Source organism: Penaeus vannamei, chromosome 17, assembly GCF_042767895.1.
Source record: "Penaeus vannamei isolate JL-2024 chromosome 17, ASM4276789v1, whole genome shotgun sequence".
In the NCBI taxonomy this organism is placed as follows: domain Eukaryota; kingdom Metazoa; phylum Arthropoda; class Malacostraca; order Decapoda; family Penaeidae; genus Penaeus; species Penaeus vannamei.
Window position 1 is genome coordinate 1,929,974 of NC_091565.1, and position 20,000 is coordinate 1,949,973.

Sequence of the window (20,000 nt, forward strand, 5' to 3'; positions counted from 1 at the left end):
CTGGCAATGCCTTTGGAACTCAGTCAAGAAATTATGAAAAAGAACTGGAGATCCTAGAGAAGCTCAGCACATTACAGAAACTGAAGCAAGACATCCTGAAGGCACAGAGCACTGTTGTTAAAGATGGGAGTGAGTTGTATGGGAGTCAAACAGCAGAAAGTAGGATGCCACAGTCAGGTGACCCAACAGAGCCTATAGCTTCCCAAACTTCTCACTGCAGCGATCAGAAAAATTCCAGAAAAGTAACATTTGGGTGAGTTGATTCTTATGTTTAATATCACATTGTAAAGTGTTTTTTGTGTGTGACATGAAAATTATTTTCCTAAAATTTTAAGATTTGCTATAACTACTTTGCAGATGCTCATCTTTTTAGTGCAATATTTGCTTTATACCTCTAATACCAAGGACTCAGTTTGCCATTGTTTTGAGCTTACATTTAACCTCAATAATGGAATGTAATGATTATCATGCTTTGACTTTCATACTACCCTGTCCTTGACCATATTCTTATATTCCCCATTTTTCAGAGAAACGCAGCTAAAGAAGGACTTGAGTATAATCTATGAGGATAGTTCATTTATGTCAGATTATATAAACAAAAGCAAGTCAGTGAGTTACCAAACTCCATCAAGAGAGTATGAGTCATCACCAGAGGGTAATCGCGAGGAGGGAAGCCTCATGCAGAGACATGTTCAAGGGCCAAGATGTGGAAGGGAAGCAAGGTCAGGCTCCTCCCACTTAGAATATACTGTCTCACCATATGACCTGCAACCAAGGCAAAAAGGTCTTGCAAGTCTAACTGACCAAGAGAGTGAGAGTAGCAGGAATAGTCAGCTAGATTCTAAGTCAATGCAGAGGTCTAGAGGTGGTAGACATGGTTCTCAAAGCCCATTCCAATTTTCAGCACCAAATTCACATTCCTATGATGCTGAACGGATGAATAGCAAGAGGTTTACTAACAGTGGTTCTACAATGTTTCCCCCTTCCAACCAGAAGGAGAAGCTGTCAAGTTTCCCAGGGGAGCCTGAGCAGGAGAACCTCAGTGCCTTTGACCACACAACTAGCAGTTTGGTCTTTACACCCCTTGGCCCAGAAAACACTTTGACATCAACTTCAGCATTTTTACCCCACCTAAATGAAAGCAGCAGTCAAAGAGAGGACCAAGCTTCTGTTAGAAAAGCAGCAGATGATTTGACAGAAACCGAGACGTCAGGACATTCACCGGGGGTACAGAGTCTGTCGCGTAAGGGTTCATCTGATTCTGTTTATTCTATGCCAGATATGACAGAAGTTCTGAAGAAGTTTGGGCTGGACTGGGCCGAGAGCATGATGAAAAAAATGGAGAAATCAGAGAAGAGATCATCATCAGAAAATACATTTTGTGATTAAAAAGTTCTATTTTAGAGCTCTGTGGAAGTAGGTATGTGTTAGAGTGCATATTTTTATTTGTTTTGTTAATATGTTGATTTTATTTTCTTAATGAAGAAGTTTAAAGAGATATAGGTAAAGATTTAATAAAAACTTTTAATCATAATTTTATTCATTAACCATTTTTGTTCTTTCAATGTTTCAGCAGAAAATTGATCAGGTTTCTCTATTACATTTTGTGTCAAATAAAAGGTTAAAGAACCATTACAATATTGTAAATACTTTATGCTATGGTGTCTGATAAGTGAGACTTTTATGATTTAAGTATTTTCTCTCATGAAATATAGATGAATTTCTGTATTTTCTTCATTTTCATTAGCTTTCTCAGGTATGAGAAAATTGATTAAACTGATCAGACATTTAACACAAAATCTTACTATTTCAGTTTCTTGAATGCCAGTTCTGTTAAAGATGTAATACCGAAATGCAAATTTACTTGCTTTCCTCATATGTGGAACTGTTCTCTGACTCACAACTTTTCATTTTTATTGTGTGTTCAAGACATGAATAACAAGATTCTTAATCTAAAATAAGGTAAATTTCATGTATTCTGGGATGACATTGGTAGTTATCATTAAATATACAGAATTTCTTGAAAAGAACATGAACAGAATTATCTGAATATTTTTTATTCTTGTTTATATTTTTGAAAATTTATTTATTTACCATCTTTTTTAAGAGTGAGGAGAGAGGGACATGGAGAAAGAGACTAAAATATCTGGGGAATTTTACAAGCCCTTGTACATAAAGATTACTCTAGTCACACACGCAGGTACATAATCAATATAAGTAATAATTGTTAATTTTTATTGTCTTTACACAAGAAAATAATAAAAACAGAGTTTGTTGCCCTATAAATAAATATTAAATCTAAATATATATTACTAATACCACCTATTCTAGAACTATTTCTTTGCTGTTATAAAATTTGATATTAAAGTTTTAACAAAAGAAAGAAAAAATCAGGAGCTAAGTTCACTAATCATTTCCTGTAACAAAATTATAACACCATCTCTGTCAATTTTCTCAATTTCATTTCTATTCTTCAACTTTCCAATAATATTTCTACTTTCTTGAAGACTTTCCATTAAAGATCTAGCATCGCACAAACTAGAATAAACTGATTCATCTTCCCTTTTTCTCTTTGAAGATTTAAAGTCCTGTGGCAAATTATCCTTTCCTTCTGATATTAACGAACTCGCTGAGATGTTCTCTGCCATTAACGATTCTTCGATTGGTATATAATTCTTACGAGAGAGCGCTGTTTTATCCGTGCAACAGATAACATTTTGGTGTTGTAGTAGATTACACACTGACATGCCAGGGGATAAAGAGTGTACTTCTTGTTGCAAGTATTTTTTAACCTTTCCTTGTAAAGTCTCTTCACACTTTTGAAGACATGAAGGCAATACCTGGGAATGCAAAAGATGAAATCAGCAATCAGAATAATGACAGTAAAGAAAAATAAAATAAAAGTATAATAATAAAAATATTAGTAACTGTAATAAAAATATCAATATATTAACATTATTATATTTAACTACACAAAACAACTTCCGGTTTGCAACCCCCTTTCCAAACATATACACATAATGTAGAAGCTAAACGTAAAGGTAGACAGCCCCTACTAAATTTTCTTTTACTACTTATAAAATCATTAATGGGAAGAATATATCATGTTCTCTAATAACTTTAATACTTACATTTTCATGCACTGAATGTTTACCAAATGCAACGAAAGCATCTAAAGCACACTGGTACACAAATGGGTTCTTGCTCTGCAACACTTTATGCAGCCCATCTATAGGAAATAAATAAAATAAATACATATATCTTGAATTCAAAATTATTATTATTAAACTAAATGATAAAGTAAAATTTCTTCAAGACAAGGCCTGTACACAGAATATTAAACAATAACGAGGAAATTATGACTTATATCACCCTGGATAATTATTGGCATTTGAAGATTATCTAAGTTACTTGTGGTTCAAAATTTAACCTGGGTTTGCACAAGCAAGGAATTAATAGGAATCAAACTACATACCAGAGATGCACTCTAAGACATTTGCAACTTCCGAAGAAGATGTAGCTAACAGACTGCACTGTCCAGCTGCAGCCACTAGCAAGCAAATCGAGACCCCAAACACTGGTGAAGCTTGACTGGCACTTTCTTTACAGAAAGATATGATCTAAAAGATAAAAATAATAGACAAAATATTAATAAAGAAATCACCAAAAACAGTCTTATAATACTACATATAATATACCCATACATATTTACATGCTCATCTAAAACTAAACATTTCTGAATTTCTTACTGATATAAATACACAAAAGATTTACCTGCAGAAGCTGATCATTAGAGTAATGATTAAGAGCTGAGCTTGATGTCATCAATAAGCCTGAAGCCAGCAAATCAACAGCTGAACAGCCAATATATTCCACTGGAAACCTGCAAATACAGTAAGTTAAAGACTGAATTTACAATACGTAACACACTAAAATCAGTCACGTATAACAAACACAAGTAAAAACTGCTAATAAGAATAGATGCTCTGATAACCTGGCCCACAGTTGTGCTAGATCCTGTATGCATTCAGCAAAAGCAGCCGCATCCTCATCGTCTGTTAGAGGGAAGTCGGCAAGGCTCGGGAAGATGTGTTCAAGCTTGACCAACTGCAATTATATATACTGACTTGATAAAGAGCTGTAGAGAGGAGTTACTTATAAATACATAATGGGACTGATTTCCACTTTTCCCTTTCACTTATGTCTCATAATTATGTAAATTGAGGTTTTTCACAAAAACTTTTTTTTTTTTTTTTTTTACTAAATCATCAATCTGTAAATACTTTGTAGCCATGATGATGATGACAAAAAACAACTAAGCACGGTTCTACTCACAAGATCAAAAACATTGTCTTCTGATGCATTTTTTGAAACTATTGCTTTGATGGTCTGAGAGCAGCTATTGAGAAGATTCTTCCTAATATCCTTTGTTTGGTCTGCCATGCAGTTCTCTTTCACCGCACAGGAAAGACTAACTTCATCCCCTCGCTCGATAGATCCTGGAAAAAGGAAGGCAAAGAAATTGACTAGTCAGAGACATGTCCTGAGTACTGTGGTTTTTACACACAGATGGCTTCACAAGACCTTTATTCATAGAGGAATCAATTACTGGGCTTACCTGATCTCACCAGTTTACTCCACTCCTTGATTTTTTGTGTGTGAAATTTTTAAAATCTATTACTATTATTACTGCTACCAATGCCATTATTGTTGCCATTACCAGTATTATCATTATAATATTGACAATAACAGTAACAAAATTTAAGTCAGGTAGGCCTAATAATTGTCTCCTTGAAGTCATTTTTGCATAAACAAAAAATAAACCAACAGTGGACATTTTATACATAACTGAACTCCCATTGTCAATAGATTAACAAAAGAATTCATAATTACAGTCAAGTATGGTAAATATGATGCTAAAAGCAACCTTAAGTCAGCACAATTCACTTACTGATTTCTAAGAACAACTTTTAAAGTCCTATTATGTTCCACTCAATCTGTTTCATATATCTTTACGAATGCAAACTATAAATTCAAGGTCACTCATACATAGACATTGTACTCAAAGTTTACCTGATGATAAGTGAGAGAGAAAATCAACCTTATCAGCTGGAGAAAGCTTGGAAATAAGCCTTTTGAGAAGTGAAGTGAGTACCAACTGCTGGTGTGAGTGAAGTGGAGCACGAGGCAAAATTTCAGAGAGTACCAAGCAATGATGCTTACACAACTCACTTGTTCCATACCTACAAGGAAATCAAAATTATTTTTTGAAAATAGAGGAATCATCAAATAACCCTCCTTAAATAATTTCAAAATTTCTAAGAATTCTCAATTTGAAAGAACATGAATATCAAGCTATCGCCTCCCACCTGGCCACGAAACACCACATATCAGCAGCCATTAGTGCGGGCCACGTTTGTCCACACAACAGCCATTTTATAAGGAGCTGTTCCAAGGCTTCGAAACTCTCAGACTCTAAAACAGCCACCGTTGAACATAGGCGTGTTAGGACATGTTCATAAAGTGTCACGTTGGTCTGGGGTTTTCCTCCGCACATTACACCTGCTACCTTACATGGGTATGAAAGTGAAGCATGACCTGAAAGTTAAAAGGAATTATGGAAGGTTCAACTTTACTAAATATTTCTACTCAATATTAAAAATAGACCTATAAGGCTACTCAGCTTATAAAGGATGGTTCAGAGTTTTATATGTGTACTGAATGAGAATAAAAGTGAAACAAAACTTTGTAATGAAGAAATGGAAAAAAAAACAGCTGGTAAAACCCTGTTTCCACAGGGTAGAAAAAATTACTAAACATGTGGAATGACTAACTAAAATTCCAAATAAAATCTACCATTAGGATGATCACAAGTGACAAAGTTTGGGCAATAAGGTCTAAAAATCAATGAACGGGCAAAATCAGAACAGACCAAAAAGTCACATTACTGGTTTACACATTTTGTCAGATACTATTTTTATACTTAATAACTATATCTAGTAAAGATGCTAATTATGAATACAAAGACATTGCTACAAGGGAGAGAGGGAGAGGGACAAGAATTCTGTGGCACATCTGGCCTCAAAATGACACATGGTAGGGAAAAGGTCAGCCAGCCCTTTTATGTGACATACTCTTCTGAATTGCCTGGAATGTCCTGTCAATGAGAGCTTCGAAGTGGAGTGTAATAGCAGGCGAGAGTGGGAAGCTCAGAGCAATCAGCAACAGGAGATAACTTCCCCAATCACCTATTTCCTCTGTCTTCTCAGTTTCTTCATCTCCCAAGTCTATTACAACCTGGAAACAGTTGACGTTTTTAATTAAGTTAATTAAAAGAACAGTGAAGAAGGAAAGAAAGAAGACGAAGAAAAAAAAAATGCATCTTTGTAAGCAGACCTATATTCTTAAAAATATGGGCTTTTTCATAACCCTCTGTATTGAATCACTGAACCTTCATACCAGTTTCAAGCAATGACAATCTACCCTTCTTATAAAGACTAAAAGGGGGAAGTCTTGCCTGCATGATCTAAGAGTCTGTTAAGCCGTGGAAACCCAACTGAGCCATAATTAAATGGTCCCCACTCATGACCCCTATCCCAATTTGAAGCACTGTACACTCTATTTCAGTACTATAAATTGCAGTGATCCACTAAAAGTATAGTAGATGTATTGCAAAGTAAGTCTGGAGAAAATATGAGAGAGGGAAGAGGAAGATAAAAAAGAAGAGAAGAAGAAGAAGAACAGAAAAGAAAAGAAAAGAAAAAGAAAAAAAGAAAAAAGAAAAAGGGGGGGGGGGAACCAAGGAACATGAGTAAGTGTGGGAAAACAATACAGGAACATCAGTCTTCAACATCCTTACCTTTACAAAGTCCACATCATCCCTGAGGTGTGACAAGAGGGGCTCAACCCCAATGGCTACCTGCCTCTCCATGTCAGTCTTTACCCCATCGGGAAACTTTTGTAGGATGAGATTTTCAGGAAAGAACCTGTTTCAAAATGGCATTTGATCATTTTCTTAATGCAACAGGCATAAGTGCTAAAACCTGGATATAGTGTCAAAAGACTGTATGTACTGTAACACAGATTAATAAAATGTGAGTCCATTACTCATCAGTGAAAAACATTGACGCATATATTACAATATGTCAATATACTTACAAAACCACAAAAATCATATAATTCTACCTATATAACAATACCAGCAGTTTCCCCAGATCTCGATGAGCTAGGTGTAGATATCCCTTAAATTTCTCACATAGTGAAATGACAATCTTCATACAAAAACTTGTCATCTTGATGATACGCTGAGTAATTTTAAGATCCTGGTCATTCTGTCAAGTTAATCACAGTTAATTTCAAGATGGAGTTTATCTGGATAATTAGCTTAATGAAAAATATTACCAATTATTACTGGAAATGTAAAGTATAATGCATCTCATTCTCTGTAACTAAAGTGAAAGAATTAAAAGGAGTATGAAATACTATGAAGGGAACTAATATGTTTTAAGTCTTTCAATTTATCTAGACAGTGTTTTTTTTTAAATAATGTTATTTCTGTTGATTTTTGTCATTCTTATTACTAAATATAATATACAAGAACACATACAACAAAGCTAAACACAACTACTTCCCACACTCACCATTTTTTTATTCTGGACTGAAAATCCTGTCATCATGAGCAAACCATCAGAAATCTCCTTTATTAGAGAAGCAATTGGCAGGGAGATATCCAGTTCTGTTATGAGATGCGTATGATAATGCTGGATGAAAGAGACATATGCTCGCCAAACCACCACACAGGCACGAACTTCCGACAACTGTGACATGCATGATGCTGTCACTGGTAGCTGTTCACAGACTGGAAGAAAGCACATATGATATATATATATATATATATATATATATATATATATATATATATATATATATATATATATATATATATATATATATACATATATATTACTCACAGATGCTTGGGAACACTCTACATCAAACGGCTCCCTTTTATAACTATTTAGATGTAAGATATTGTCAAATGATCAAATCTGACAATGACAAATCAAAACATAATTGAATTCAAAGAATTATTCAGGTCAGGCAGAAGGGCACCAAAATTTCAGACTGTATTATTCTACAGGAATTCTTCCTTCAGAGGTCAAGGAAGAAAAAGAGGAAGAGGAGAGGGAAGAAAAAGAGGAAGAGGAAGAGGAAGAGGAAGGGGAAGGGGAAGGGGAAGGGGAAGAAAAAGAGAACGATGAGGGGAAGAACAAGAAAAAGAGGAAGAGGAAGAAAAGGAGGAAGAGGAGGGGAAAGAGAAAAGAAGAGGAAGAAAAAGAGGAAGAGGAGAAGGAGTCAGAAGCTGAAAGAGAGAAAGAGGAGGGAGAGGTAGATATCAATATGAAAAAAAAAGACAAATTATCTGGAAAAGTGTTAAAAAGCTGAATATGTTCCAAAAGGATAACTAACCATCAATCAATATATTTATATCATCGTAAGTATCAAATACGAGCTTGGGTAATAATCCTGAGAAATGAGTTGAGAGGTCCACAGTCTGGCGAAAGAGTAGATTCAGCGGCTCACTTACTCGCTCTTGTTGGTCCCCATAGATGGTCCCACTGACATGAAAATTACAGTGAGATAAAATGTTAGAAGCATCGAAGATAATAAAAATAATAATGATGATTATACTAATAATATTAACAATAATGATGACGATTACTAAAATATTAATGAAGATGATAACTATCTATAAAGTTTCTTTTGCCTTTACTTCCTCTGCTTGAACAACACTAACACCAAAACACACACACGGACACACACACATGGACACACATACAAACACACATGGAAACACACACACACACACACATACACACGATCACTCAAACATATCTTAAATATCTATATCATCAAAAAATAACACTATACCAACCTGTCTCTGCAGTGCTTCAGAGAACCATTTATCACATGCAACACAACTTTGGGAAGGTTGTTCACATTCTTCACAAGGACATTCTCTGCTTGCATCAGGAACTGTACCATCAATTCACAACTCTCTGTGATCAGGACACATTGCTAGAAAAAAAGGGCAAGGGTAGTAGTCTAGATGTTTAATAGACTCCCAGACAGCTTTCAAAAACTTTCTTATTGTAACTTAATTGGGTTCTGTCAAAATCTACTAGAAATTATATTTGATAAATTGTTCTACTTTGCAAAAACATTTGAGCTTTTACTGGAAAACTGCACAGCCTAATCTGAAGCCAGTGACAGGTGCTCTGACATCTAAACATTTACCAAGGCAAAGTTTTATTATATGTGGCCATCCAATTTCCCAGTGAGTTAAATAAGAGCTGAAGTATTATCTGGAAGAAAAGATTTCTAGCACCGGCATTTCATTCACTTCCGTCACTTATTAAATCATGAGAGATGATAAATGAATAAAATATACCTGGAGGAGTCTGCTGGGCAAATCTTCGCTATCCTTTGCCCCCTGTTCACACTCCTGCACAAAGGCGTCAAAGAATGACCCGAGGGCTGGCAGAGTGGCATCGAGGAGGGAGAAGGACTCTTCGATTTGGAGGTGTGGAAGGAAGGACCCTAGGACGAACCTGGCCACCTGCACCCCTTCCTCAGCTGGTGGGCTCTTTTGCAGGAAGTCGTGGGGGAGTTAAGGCTTTTTTCCCAGGATGGTTATGAGGTAGAGAATGGGAGTATATAGAAGAGGAGGATGAGAAATAGGCAAAAGGTTGGGGAAGAAGGTGGGTGAAAGAAGGACAGAAAGGAGGTGAGACGTGTGAGAGGCAGATAAAAAGAGAAATGAAAATTAGATGAGAAAAGAAGAGGCATAAATGACTTGGAATATGAATACTGGCAGGAAAGCAAATTTCCCAATTTCCAAAAGAAAAAGAAGGAAAAAAAAACACACCACGGACAGGTATATCATTCCATCATCTCCCTGCACCAAGCCCGATACAACACATACTAAATACCACAAAACCTTCCGCTTAGTATGCAAAAAAGGATATTATAACGACAGGCAGAGTTCCATGAAGCTTTTCGACCGTCTGTTCCTCAGTCCAGTGTGCTGCATCAGCTAATATGTTCATCAGGTTCTCCTCGTTCAACGGGGACTTCTGAGACCCCATTGTGTCTGAAAAGGAAACAGACTTGAAGATTTTGGAGAAATGTGCAATATTAGTTTCCTCTTCATTCAAAAAGTTTCAAAGTGATGGCGAAATATAGGTGTATCTAAGTAGCATAATATTCGGGATATAAGCGATTATCTGATTGTATATGACAGTGGTGATTTGAAATAGGGATTATCCCCAATCTGCTACTTAAAAAAAAGAGGTAAAAACGAGTAAAAAGAGTGAGTTACAGCTTTCGTAAAAATTCATACTCGACTTCGCTAAATCGACATATTTCCATACTTTATGCATGTTATATATGACGACATTTAATTATATTCCCCTAAACCTATGAAATGCATTATAATAATAAATAATTACGGTATTGTAGAGGTTCTTATAAGCAAAAGAAGGAAAAATAACATACTGTACCGGAGTTCAATTGTAATTTTGCCTTAAACACTTCCCGCGGTATTATGTAAACAAAAGTCAAATGAAAGATAAGAATTATTAAAAATACACCTTAAATCTATATTCATATATCATAACATTTTGTAGTCATTTATAGTTGAGCTGTTAAAACAGGATTTTCTTTATATTTATAGTGTAGAATTAAAGTCTAGTAAGATGTCCATTTGACTTTCATGACGTAAAATGTCAGTATTCTACAACTATTATTTCACTGGCGCTAGATAAAAGTCAATATTTTTTCAAAACAAAGAAAAAAATATTTCAAAATATATTAGCCTTTTAAATTGAATATAGGAATGCAGGAACATTTTACGAAAGTATGGAACTATAACGAACGCATTTTATTTAAGCAAGATATTTTGCCAGAATCATTTAAAAGGTGATGATATAAAAAAGTAAAATTTTTTAGTATCAAAAGTAAATATATCATCAAACAGATTTTCCGGACGAAGCCAGTTATGATAACAGGAACATGAAACTATAACGAACGCATTTTAATTAAGCAAGATATTTTGCCAGAATCATTTAAAAGGTGATAATATAAAAAAGTAAAAAAAATTAGTATCAAAAGTAAATATATCATCAAACAGATTTTCCGGACGAAGCCAGTTATGATAACAGGAAATAGATTCGTTACCCCTCAGTAGTAAACAATAACAGGACGACAGAGTCTAAACCTCTCTCTAAATTTTTATTTGAAAAGGAACTTCCAGAGCGCAGGTAATTGAGAAAATGGCATTTACTAACTCGCCAGGATTCATTGTTATTAGATATGTATGCAATATTACGTAAAACGTTGGCTAGGTTGATTTTAATGTGGTAATTTACGTGGCGATACACTGGATTGTCTCTATTTGGTCTGATTTCATCATCTTTCATTATTTTCGGAACAGATATATCGAAAGTAATATGGTTATGGTGTGGTTATTTATAGCGAATCAACATATTTGAGATATTTGTTAAAGTTTGGGTATTTTGGGGGGGTTTGCACAACAGTCTTGTGTTGTAAGGCCATTAGGTAAATTTGGAAAATAAAAAAGACGTCACGAACGCTTCTCGGGACGAAACTAGATTTGATTGATTTCTATTGTTTTCGTTCGGTTGATTTTGGTGTTCGTTTCCATTGTAAATTGCCAGAATTTCTTTTCCATACCAGAATTGGCAAACTCTTGACATCATGTGTGTGCAGTGTGGAATTCTCGGTCTCTGCTCTGTTCCAAACCCCCCCAAAGACATACTGACCATTAAACCAACCTAATCTAACAAATGAACCGTATCCATGTTGACAAATGTAGAAAAGGTATGAATGAAACTGGATATCTTCACAATACAAGAGATTTTATTTGACCGGTTTTGATTACGTCTTCGTAAGAAATACATGTGTTTCTGATGGACGTAATCAAAACCGGTCAATACATCTCTTGTATTGTGAAGATATCCAGTCTCATTCATACCTTTTCTATACTAATCTAACAATTTAAGTTGCCATGACTAGGTGCACTGACTGAGGGGAGGGTTGATGGGGGCTCATACATATATTACTGGATTAATATATGAATGATTTACACAGAGTCCAGATTATGAAGTTTGGTCTATGCGGGGATATGTTCTCCGCACAACAATTTCTGCCTTGTTTTTTTCTGCAGCTTTTGAAACAATTTTGATATTTATCTGCAGAAAATCCACAGATTTAAACGATTCTAAGTATTGATTCTTGTGCAAATGAATCTTTGAAACCTGAGTACCATTTCCATCAACAATCTTGATTTGTTAGTCCTGATAGCAGGGGAGGGCATGAAGCATATCAGGGAGATTGTGGGGTAAAACAGGCTAAGATAAGAAGAATAGAGAACAAAAATGTGAAAAACTAGGGCAAGAAATGTTTCAAATTGGCTAATGAAACTCTATAGATATGCCCACCATCTTTGAAAGTCTACAGACCAACACACCAAAATTTAAAAACTCTACAGGAGTCCAACCCATTTTTTGGTAAATTCTATGGGAATTCACAACTTTTAAACCCCCCAAAAACGTCCTGACCCATAATCTAACCCCACCTAAGAATCTAAGTTCCCATGACTAGGTATGCCCTTCGTGTACTTCCCGATGGGAGGTTTGATGAAGGGGCTCTGCCCCCAACACCCTCTTGAACATATTTTCCTCATCTCAGTATGTATGGGAAGACAGCTACATCCATAATGTGAACAATAAATCAGATACCTTTATATCTCGAAACACTAAACTTTTCTTCGCTTCTCTCTGATGTACGGATTGCTTTGTTTCAAATAATTTTTTCAGCATTTTGGGTACTTAATAGGCTTAGGTATCAAACTTCAATGGTTAGTAAGGTCTGTTTCTTCTTTGTTGCCACTGTATAGTCTTAAGAATAACCCAGAATCGACACAACACCGAAAACAAAAAAAATTCCGCCAGCCTTCTGTTACAGAATGGCTGGGAATCTTCATGTCAAAACTGGCGCCTGGAGTTGCACATATGCACATACACAGAAGGTTCTTCAGACCAATTCTGGTACAAATATGTATAAACAAATCTTAAAACACATTAATTAAGGCTGTTGAAACCATGAATGGGGAACAGCAGACACTGATACTTAACAAAATATTATTTTGATAAGAGTGTAGTTACACATGAACTACATGGCATATCGCAGTAATGAGTTCTGCAGTCAGTCCAGTATTTACTCTTGAGATGTAATCAAGATGAACAACTTAGCTAAAATTGGGCTCTCACCTCTGTTCTTTTACGTATAGCACCTTTAGGAAGCATTTGCACAAATATTGCTATAGAAAAAAATTATCTTGGTTTGTATTGTTCTATCATTTCATATAGGTTTTAATACCCACGTCCGCCACTACCTCGTACTGCATATTGTCTGATTTTTTAACAGATTTGGTTATTTGTTGAAGATTATTATTTTTAAACTTTGTGGTCTCTTGGGTTTCCACCATCTCTACTTGTGCCTATTGAGGGCACAAAGAAGGACAGGAACAAGAAAGATACACATGTGGATATTAACTTAATATATTTGGTAATACAAAATTCTACAAATAAATGTTGTTGTTTTTTTTTTCCATAAAAAAAACCAGTGTTCTCTGCGCATTTGAAAAGCTTTACAGTCTGACACAGAATCAGTCACTATATTTGGCCGGTTTGTTAAAATTGTGTGAGGTCCAACCCAGTATATATTCATTATATGGACTTGCATATACACAGAAATAAACACATATCTATCAGTCTAGCCATGATTATCTACCAATATAGATAGATAAATATATATATATCAGGTACATTTATTTCTGTGTATATGAAATAAGTGCATGTCTGTATATACAGATATGAATTGGGTCATTCCTCTTACAATTTTAACAAACTGGTCAATTGTCTGATGCAACCCCAAACTCCACAATGGAGGAGAAAGACTGCTCGATGTATTCACAGGAGGGTTGAACATATGACCGACTTGCGGGGGCACTCGATGCAGAGTCTGTCTATCCTGCTGTATGTATATGGTGGATTCTTTGTTGTCCAGGATGGGGGGTTAGGGATTGTAGGAGGCACTGTATAGTTACCAATTCTCTGTATATTATTCATAATTTACCATACAATTTCCCTGGTACCATTCATGCCCTCCCCTGCTATTGGGGCCAAGATTTTGGGTATTGAGGTGGGGGGTTCTGCGGCTTAAATCCTATTCATTTGGAAAGTAGAGCGTAGGAGGAATCTATCGATACCAATTCGTTATGATCAGTAATGCAAAGGTATATATTCCAAATATTTACCCATTGCAGTTATTATTCCTTGCTTCAATTATTCACAGTAATATGAATGAATCTTGTGTTGTTTTCCATCACAAAACACATAAGTGAAAGTATTGATATTTGTTTACGAAGTGACCTGTCTCGCCTGTTTACCCTTTTCCTTGATTTTTGATAATACTTTCTAATATTTAATACTGCTGTTAGTAATGTCAGTAACATTATAGTAATTATAATGTTTATAACAAAAATAACTGTGTCAATATTGATAGCATAAGTAATAAAGAGCATTTTCACATTTTTTCAAGAAAAAGTGAGGTTGCAAGATCTACTAATTGACTCCTTTATGACTAAGCATTGGCAGAGCCATCTATGTGCAGAAACATTTAACCAAGCATTGCCAAAGGGAACGCACCATGTTCCTGTCGACATTGGGTTAAAACTTTCTAATCATGACCCAAAATGACATACCAATTCCTCATCCATCTTCTCTCTTTCTCTCTGCTCCCTTTCCCTCTACACATAAAGTGACTGCTGACTTCCATTCCTTTCTTATTCATGTTCCTCCTCTAGTGCTATAAAGGACCTTTGATGTCTAGCACATGTATTTTACTTTGTAGCCATTAACCATTAACCATTTTGATTCTGGCATTGTATGTTTTATTGTAATCTGTGATTATCATGGTACTTCATACACAGTGATCTATTGCAGCAAAAGATACCGTGTCTTAGTTCTGGCTACCCCACTTAGATCTTTGCCACTGTGAGATACACTGCCTTAGCCTATCTCTGCACAGTATACCTAGTATATGCTGGTGATAAGAAGTTTTCAAATGCACTCTTGCATTTATTATCTTGTGGTGAACAAAGATTTGACTAATTCTATTACATATGAGTACCTCTCAGTTGTAGTCACCTCTTTATATAAGTTAGGGAAATATAGAAATATATTGGTCAGGAAGCTTTTATGAATAATTCTTTTTTTTAAATACCCAATTATTCCTTCTCAGGACTTAAGCCGTCACCATGACTACAGCTGCACGCCCAACCTTCGAGCCTGCGAAAGGTGGCATGGGGCGTGGGGAAAGGGACTTGAGTGCTCTGTCGAAGCAGTATTCAGCCAGAGATCTGCCATCACATACGAGACTCAAGTATCGTGATCATGGCCAGTCCACCACTGATGAGCTCCGCAGCCGTGACTTCCGCCGTGAGTTGGAGGACCGTGAACGTGCCGCCAGGGACAAGCGCACCAGCAGCAGCAGTGGAAGCAGCAGCAGCAGCAGCAGTAATCAGAGGGACTCAGGTGCTCCATCATCCTCATCATCTTCCTCATCTTCCTCCTCGTCCTCCAAGAAACCCAGGCTAGACCAGATTGCACCTGCCAATCTGGATGCTGATGACCCCCAAGATGATGATGACGAGGCATCTGACTCTGACGACTCTGATGATGAGGCTGTGCTGTTTGCTGAGCTGGAGCGCATCAGACGAGAGCGTGCTGAGGAAGAGGCCAAGAAGCAACGAGAACGCCAGGAGCAGGAGGAGCGCATCCGCATGGAAAACATCATCTCAGGAAATCCTCTACTCAATCTTGCCGCAGCACCGAAGTCTGATATGAAAGTCAAGCGCAGGTGGGACGATGATGTTGTATTCAAGAACTGTGCTGCATCAGAGCCAGATAAAAGTGAGAAGACCTTCATTAACGACTCTCTGCGTTCTGAATTCCACAAAAGATTTATGGAAAAGTATGTCAAGTAATCTTCCCTCCCTCCTACCTACCTCCTTCCCTCTCCAACCTTAAAATGAAATCTGTGTTTGTATGTTTAGAGTAGCTCAACATAACTCTGCCTATTCCTTTTTAATTTTAATAGTTTCATAACACCTTACCTCTTTTGTCATTTTGTACTATTAAGGTGAATAAAAAATGTTTTTTATCTAGTATTAAGAAATAGAAAGATTCTAACATTTTTTGAAGTAGTAAGAATGTGCAGATGGATAAATGTAAATTCTGTGCTTGAAGATTACCCATTAGAATAAAATTTACTGATACCATAACTTTAGGACTTGTTGATTCACAAACAATTGGTTCTGAAGAGAAAGACAAGAAAGTTTGATGGTAGTTTATAAACCTCATTGTTGTATTAGTGTGAAAGCTGAATGGGTGAATTCCAGTGTACATTTCTATTGCAGTACTGATGAATAATCAATGAAAAGTGTCTACATTATCAGAAACAAAATGTACAAAAATACTTTCAATATATTTCAATAAAAATTATATACTGTGGGATTATTTATGTCTGCGGCTTAGAAGATAAAGCTACTTGTGCCCTGTATTTTTCTTCTTCCCCATACAGCATCTATGGAAAAAATGTATAATGTAAATAGAATGACTGGGTTATGTATTACATAAGCTGCCCATTTATTTGTAATATTAGAGATACATACTTCTGAAGCTAAGTAATGAAAATGAAAGAAAAAGTGAGGGAGTAAGGGAATTTCCCTCTGTTAGTAAACAATAGAAGTAGATTTAACAATGGCTCCCTCGTTGTTGTCACTGGGAGGCTTAGGAGCTAGAGACGGGAGCCCAATGTAAGGATTGCATCTACCTTAGACTTGAGCCCTTACCTCAACTAATTTTGCAGGTCTTTTTTTTCTAATTTCCTCTTCCATATTTTATTCATTCCCTTCATCTTCGTGCCTCTCGTGCCTCATGTAGAGGGAAGCCTAGTTTGAATCTGAGAACTGCTACCTCACATTTGAACTTATAGGCTGGGAGATTTGAACAGTTATGACCAGGTTGGGCACATAGATGGCAGTGGTCTGTAGAGCAACAGTGTTTGGCTGGATGGCCAAAATGCCAAGATTTCTGATATTTTCTGACATGGTGGGACAATCCACCAATATAAATTAAATGGGGGAGGTTATGTCTACGGAAGCTAATCTTGGTAATATTGACAATGGGACTTACGCTGGCCACTGAGAGGAATAGTGTTACACTACTTTCACTGCACCATAATCAGCAAAGTAGGTAAGTAGGTCACTTTCACAGTCTGACCAGTCCTTGTTGTAGATGGGACAAGCATTTGGGGAGATAAAAACAGTTCCAGTACAAGTATCAAGAGAGAGGTGAGGTTCGGTAGGAATGGGTTTGCCAGTGAGGTCAGGTAGACTAGATAGTGCATGAGCTTGGGATTCAGATGTAACTTGAACGATTGGAGGGACTGCGAAAGGTAACCTTGCCTATTTGTTTTTGGAGACACTGGAAAGAGAAGGGTATTCTCAGAATAGGGGGCTGTGGGGGTGGGGGTTGATCACAAAGAACTGATCACACTTGGCTGGGCCAAAGAGAGTAATTAAAAGGTTTGCAGAGGTAGGGGCAGTAGAAGGATGAGTGTGAGAGGAAGATGGGATGGTATAGAGTGGAGTAGTTCTGTGGGGGGGGGGGGGAGCACAATAAAGATGAAGAGTAGTAATAAGGGAAGAGGGTGTAGACATTGAAGAGTAGATGGAGAGGAGAGTGTTGGGAGAGAGGAAGGAATGCTTTCTGGAGGTTGAGCAATAACCTGGGTGGGTGTTTTGGTTGTCAATAAGCTTTGAAGAGGGGCTATTACTATCAGTGGTATGAGTTGTGGTCAAAGGAGGGGCAGGGGTGAGAAAAACATCAAAATCAAATTTAGATTAGCTAGTTGATGAAGTGGCAAGTGTTAATGCCCTCATTAAGGGTAAAGAATCTTCATTATTGCCCATGGTGAGCCTGAATAAAATGGGGAAAAGAAACAGTGTACCTCTCAGGGCCCCCAAATGGGTTAAGGGCTAGGCAATTAACCAAGGAAGTACTGCGACCGTAACCCCTGGAGGCCATTTATGACTGACACAAAGCCAGCCTTTCATCCTTTCAGCATGTCTCTCTCACCTTAGGAATGGGATAGGGGATGAAGAAGGTACAGAAGAGGAAAGGAGAGAAAAAAAGACTAAGCAAAGTTAGTTGAGACGAAGGCTGAGGCCCAAGGTAGGGTTGATCTACATTGGGCCTGTCTCCGTCCCCTAAAGCCTCGATTGACAAGAAGCAGCAAGGTATTGGGAGGGATCAGTCTATATAAACAATTGCACCAAAATATATTCTATACCTCCAAATTGTCAAAGGCAGAGGGATAAAGAAACAATTTTTTCATTATGACTACTTTAATATATCACATTTCACATGCTAGTGTTTCTGAGAAGCTTATAAGTTACTGTTATAATTCCAAAGATATTTATGTATATAGATCTTTTTTCCTTCAAACAAAATATATGGTATAGTCCTACATAGTATAACAAATATACAAATACTTGTTACGCTTTTTTCAGTGATTATTAATAGTCCTAAATGCATTACTGTAAGAGAACAGACAAGGAAAATTTAAAAAAAAAAAGGAAAGAGGCATATGACAAAGAAATAAAGTGAGAGAATGAGATGATTAAATTCTTTAGGTAAAAACAAGCTTTAATCTCTTAGTGACGGGTACAGCTACAGTTGCCATGACGTAATGATGTATGAAACCTATACACGATTTGCTCTAGTGAGTGTGTGGGCCGACTGTACACAGCACAGACCCTGCCAGGAAGGCTAGATTGTTGCATAAAAATTACGTCGCAGAAAATTCTGGCCCCTTCATGATAGGGTAGTATTCCAACTTTATATCACTCGTTAGAAAACCAACATCAATGTGGATCCTGTGGTTTTTGACCCATAAAATCCAGCCCAGTACTGCAGGTCCTTCCCAAAACTTGAGTAAGTAATCTCTGAGAGTCCTGCTGGGTAGTCTGTAATTGTTGTCTCCATCTGTGAGGGAAATGAAAAAAGGTTTTTATAGGGTCTATAACAAACTAAAAACTCTTGCTTCTAAATTTTCTAAATCTGATGATTTTCTGTGTTTTTCCTTTTAATAATATATATATATATATATAATTATTACATATATATATATATATATATATATATATATATATATATATATATATATATATATATATAATTATTATAATTATTATAATTATAATAATTATTATTTATTATTTGATTTTTTATTTATTTATTTCTTATATATATATATATATTTTTTTAACTAATTCTCTTATCTTTCCTCTTATGCACTTATGCATGGAACAAAAAACAAAATTTTGCAATGCTTCAGTTATATTTTCAAGTCACACCAGCCTCAAACTCACAAAAACCTAGGGCCAAAAATGGCCGACTGCACATCTTACCTTATACCACTTACTTCCCACAACATCTTCATCATCAGAACTCCAGGTCAATTTGACACGCTTTGTCTCTTGTGCGCCACACAGCGCAATCACGAGCTCGCTTTCTGATCGACAGTCCCACCTTGCACTCACCCTAAACGGGTAGACAAGAGCGTTAAAGATCTTCTAATCAGATTGAAAATGAGGAAGAAATTCGTAGTGAAAGCAATACACTTCTCAATATATATATATATAGATAGATAGATAGATATAGATAGATAGATATAGATATATACATATATATAGATATATACATATATATAGATATATACATATCCATATATATAGATATATACATATCCATATATATAGATATATACATATACATATATATAGATAT

The 20,000-nt window shown here is 36.2% G+C and overlaps 4 protein-coding genes across 10 annotated transcripts in view; 2 read left to right on the forward strand and 2 right to left on the reverse strand.

Moving 5' to 3' along the window:
* LOC113812032 (serine-rich adhesin for platelets) overlaps nt 1-1,534 on the forward strand; it is a 12,387-nt gene extending 10,853 nt beyond the window's left edge. Inside the window, exons 7-8 of the mRNA XM_070131746.1 lie at nt 1-253; nt 528-1,534. The exon at nt 1-253 is cut by the window's left edge and continues 1,527 nt beyond it. Of these exons, the coding sequence (XP_069987847.1) occupies nt 1-253; nt 528-1,389 (1,115 nt within the window). The 3' untranslated portion in view covers nt 1,390-1,534. The remainder of the gene's footprint in view (nt 254-527) is intronic.
* Nucleotides 1,535-2,224: 690 nt separating this feature from the next.
* On the reverse strand, nt 2,225-10,602 carry LOC113812047 (FIGNL1-interacting regulator of recombination and mitosis). Of its 2 annotated transcripts, none has more exons than XM_070131747.1 (17): nt 10,558-10,602; nt 10,029-10,153; nt 9,452-9,661; nt 8,936-9,078; nt 8,470-8,618; nt 7,641-7,858; nt 7,186-7,331; nt 6,860-6,986; nt 6,135-6,297; nt 5,370-5,598; nt 5,074-5,243; nt 4,336-4,499; nt 3,995-4,107; nt 3,775-3,883; nt 3,476-3,620; nt 3,132-3,229; nt 2,225-2,840 (listed from the first exon to the last, which is right to left on the reverse strand). In XM_070131747.1, exons 2-17 carry the CDS (start codon nt 10,146-10,148, stop codon nt 2,391-2,393), a joined length of 2,754 nt encoding a protein of 917 aa, XP_069987848.1. In that variant the 5' UTR covers nt 10,149-10,153; nt 10,558-10,602; the 3' UTR covers nt 2,225-2,390. The 2 variants fall into 2 exon arrangements, with proteins under 2 accessions (XP_069987848.1, XP_027219712.2); XM_027363911.2 differs by having other exon boundaries at nt 10,563-10,585.
* Nucleotides 10,603-11,193: 591 nt separating this feature from the next.
* c12.1 (spliceosome-associated protein CWC15) lies at nt 11,194-16,700 on the forward strand. The gene is made up of 2 exons (XM_027363913.2): nt 11,194-11,321; nt 15,388-16,700. Exon 2 carries the CDS (start codon nt 15,404-15,406, stop codon nt 16,130-16,132), a length of 729 nt encoding a protein of 242 aa, XP_027219714.1. The 5' UTR covers nt 11,194-11,321; nt 15,388-15,403; the 3' UTR covers nt 16,133-16,700.
* Nucleotides 16,701-18,537: 1,837 nt separating this feature from the next.
* LOC113812049 (F-box only protein 44) overlaps nt 18,538-20,000 on the reverse strand; it is a 9,905-nt gene continuing 8,442 nt past the window's right edge. For all 6 annotated transcript variants that reach the window (XM_027363915.2, XM_027363916.2, XM_070131748.1 and 3 more), the window contains 2 exons: nt 19,622-19,754; nt 18,538-19,196 (listed from right to left, as the gene is read on the reverse strand). In XM_027363915.2, coding sequence (XP_027219716.2) covers nt 19,062-19,196; nt 19,622-19,754 — 268 coding nt within the window. In that variant the 3' untranslated portion in view covers nt 18,538-19,061. The remainder of the gene's footprint in view (nt 19,197-19,621; nt 19,755-20,000) is intronic.

Excerpts from the sequence above, each read along its gene's own strand:
- LOC113812047 (XM_070131747.1), bottom strand. The coding sequence starts at position 10,148 with ATGGGGTCTCAGAAGTCCCCGTTGAACGAGGAGAACCTGATGAACATA. Across the intron at positions 8,619-8,935 it reads CTGAAGCACTGCAGAGACAG|TGGGACCATCTATGGGGACC; the intron begins GTTGGTATAGTG and ends TTTTCATGTCAG. Across the intron at positions 4,500-5,073 it reads TCTCTCTCACTTATCATCAG|GATCTATCGAGCGAGGGGAT; the intron begins GTAAACTTTGAG and ends TCCTTTTTCCAG.
- c12.1 (XM_027363913.2), top strand. The coding sequence starts at position 15,404 with ATGACTACAGCTGCACGCCCAACCTTCGAGCCTGCGAAAGGTGGCATG.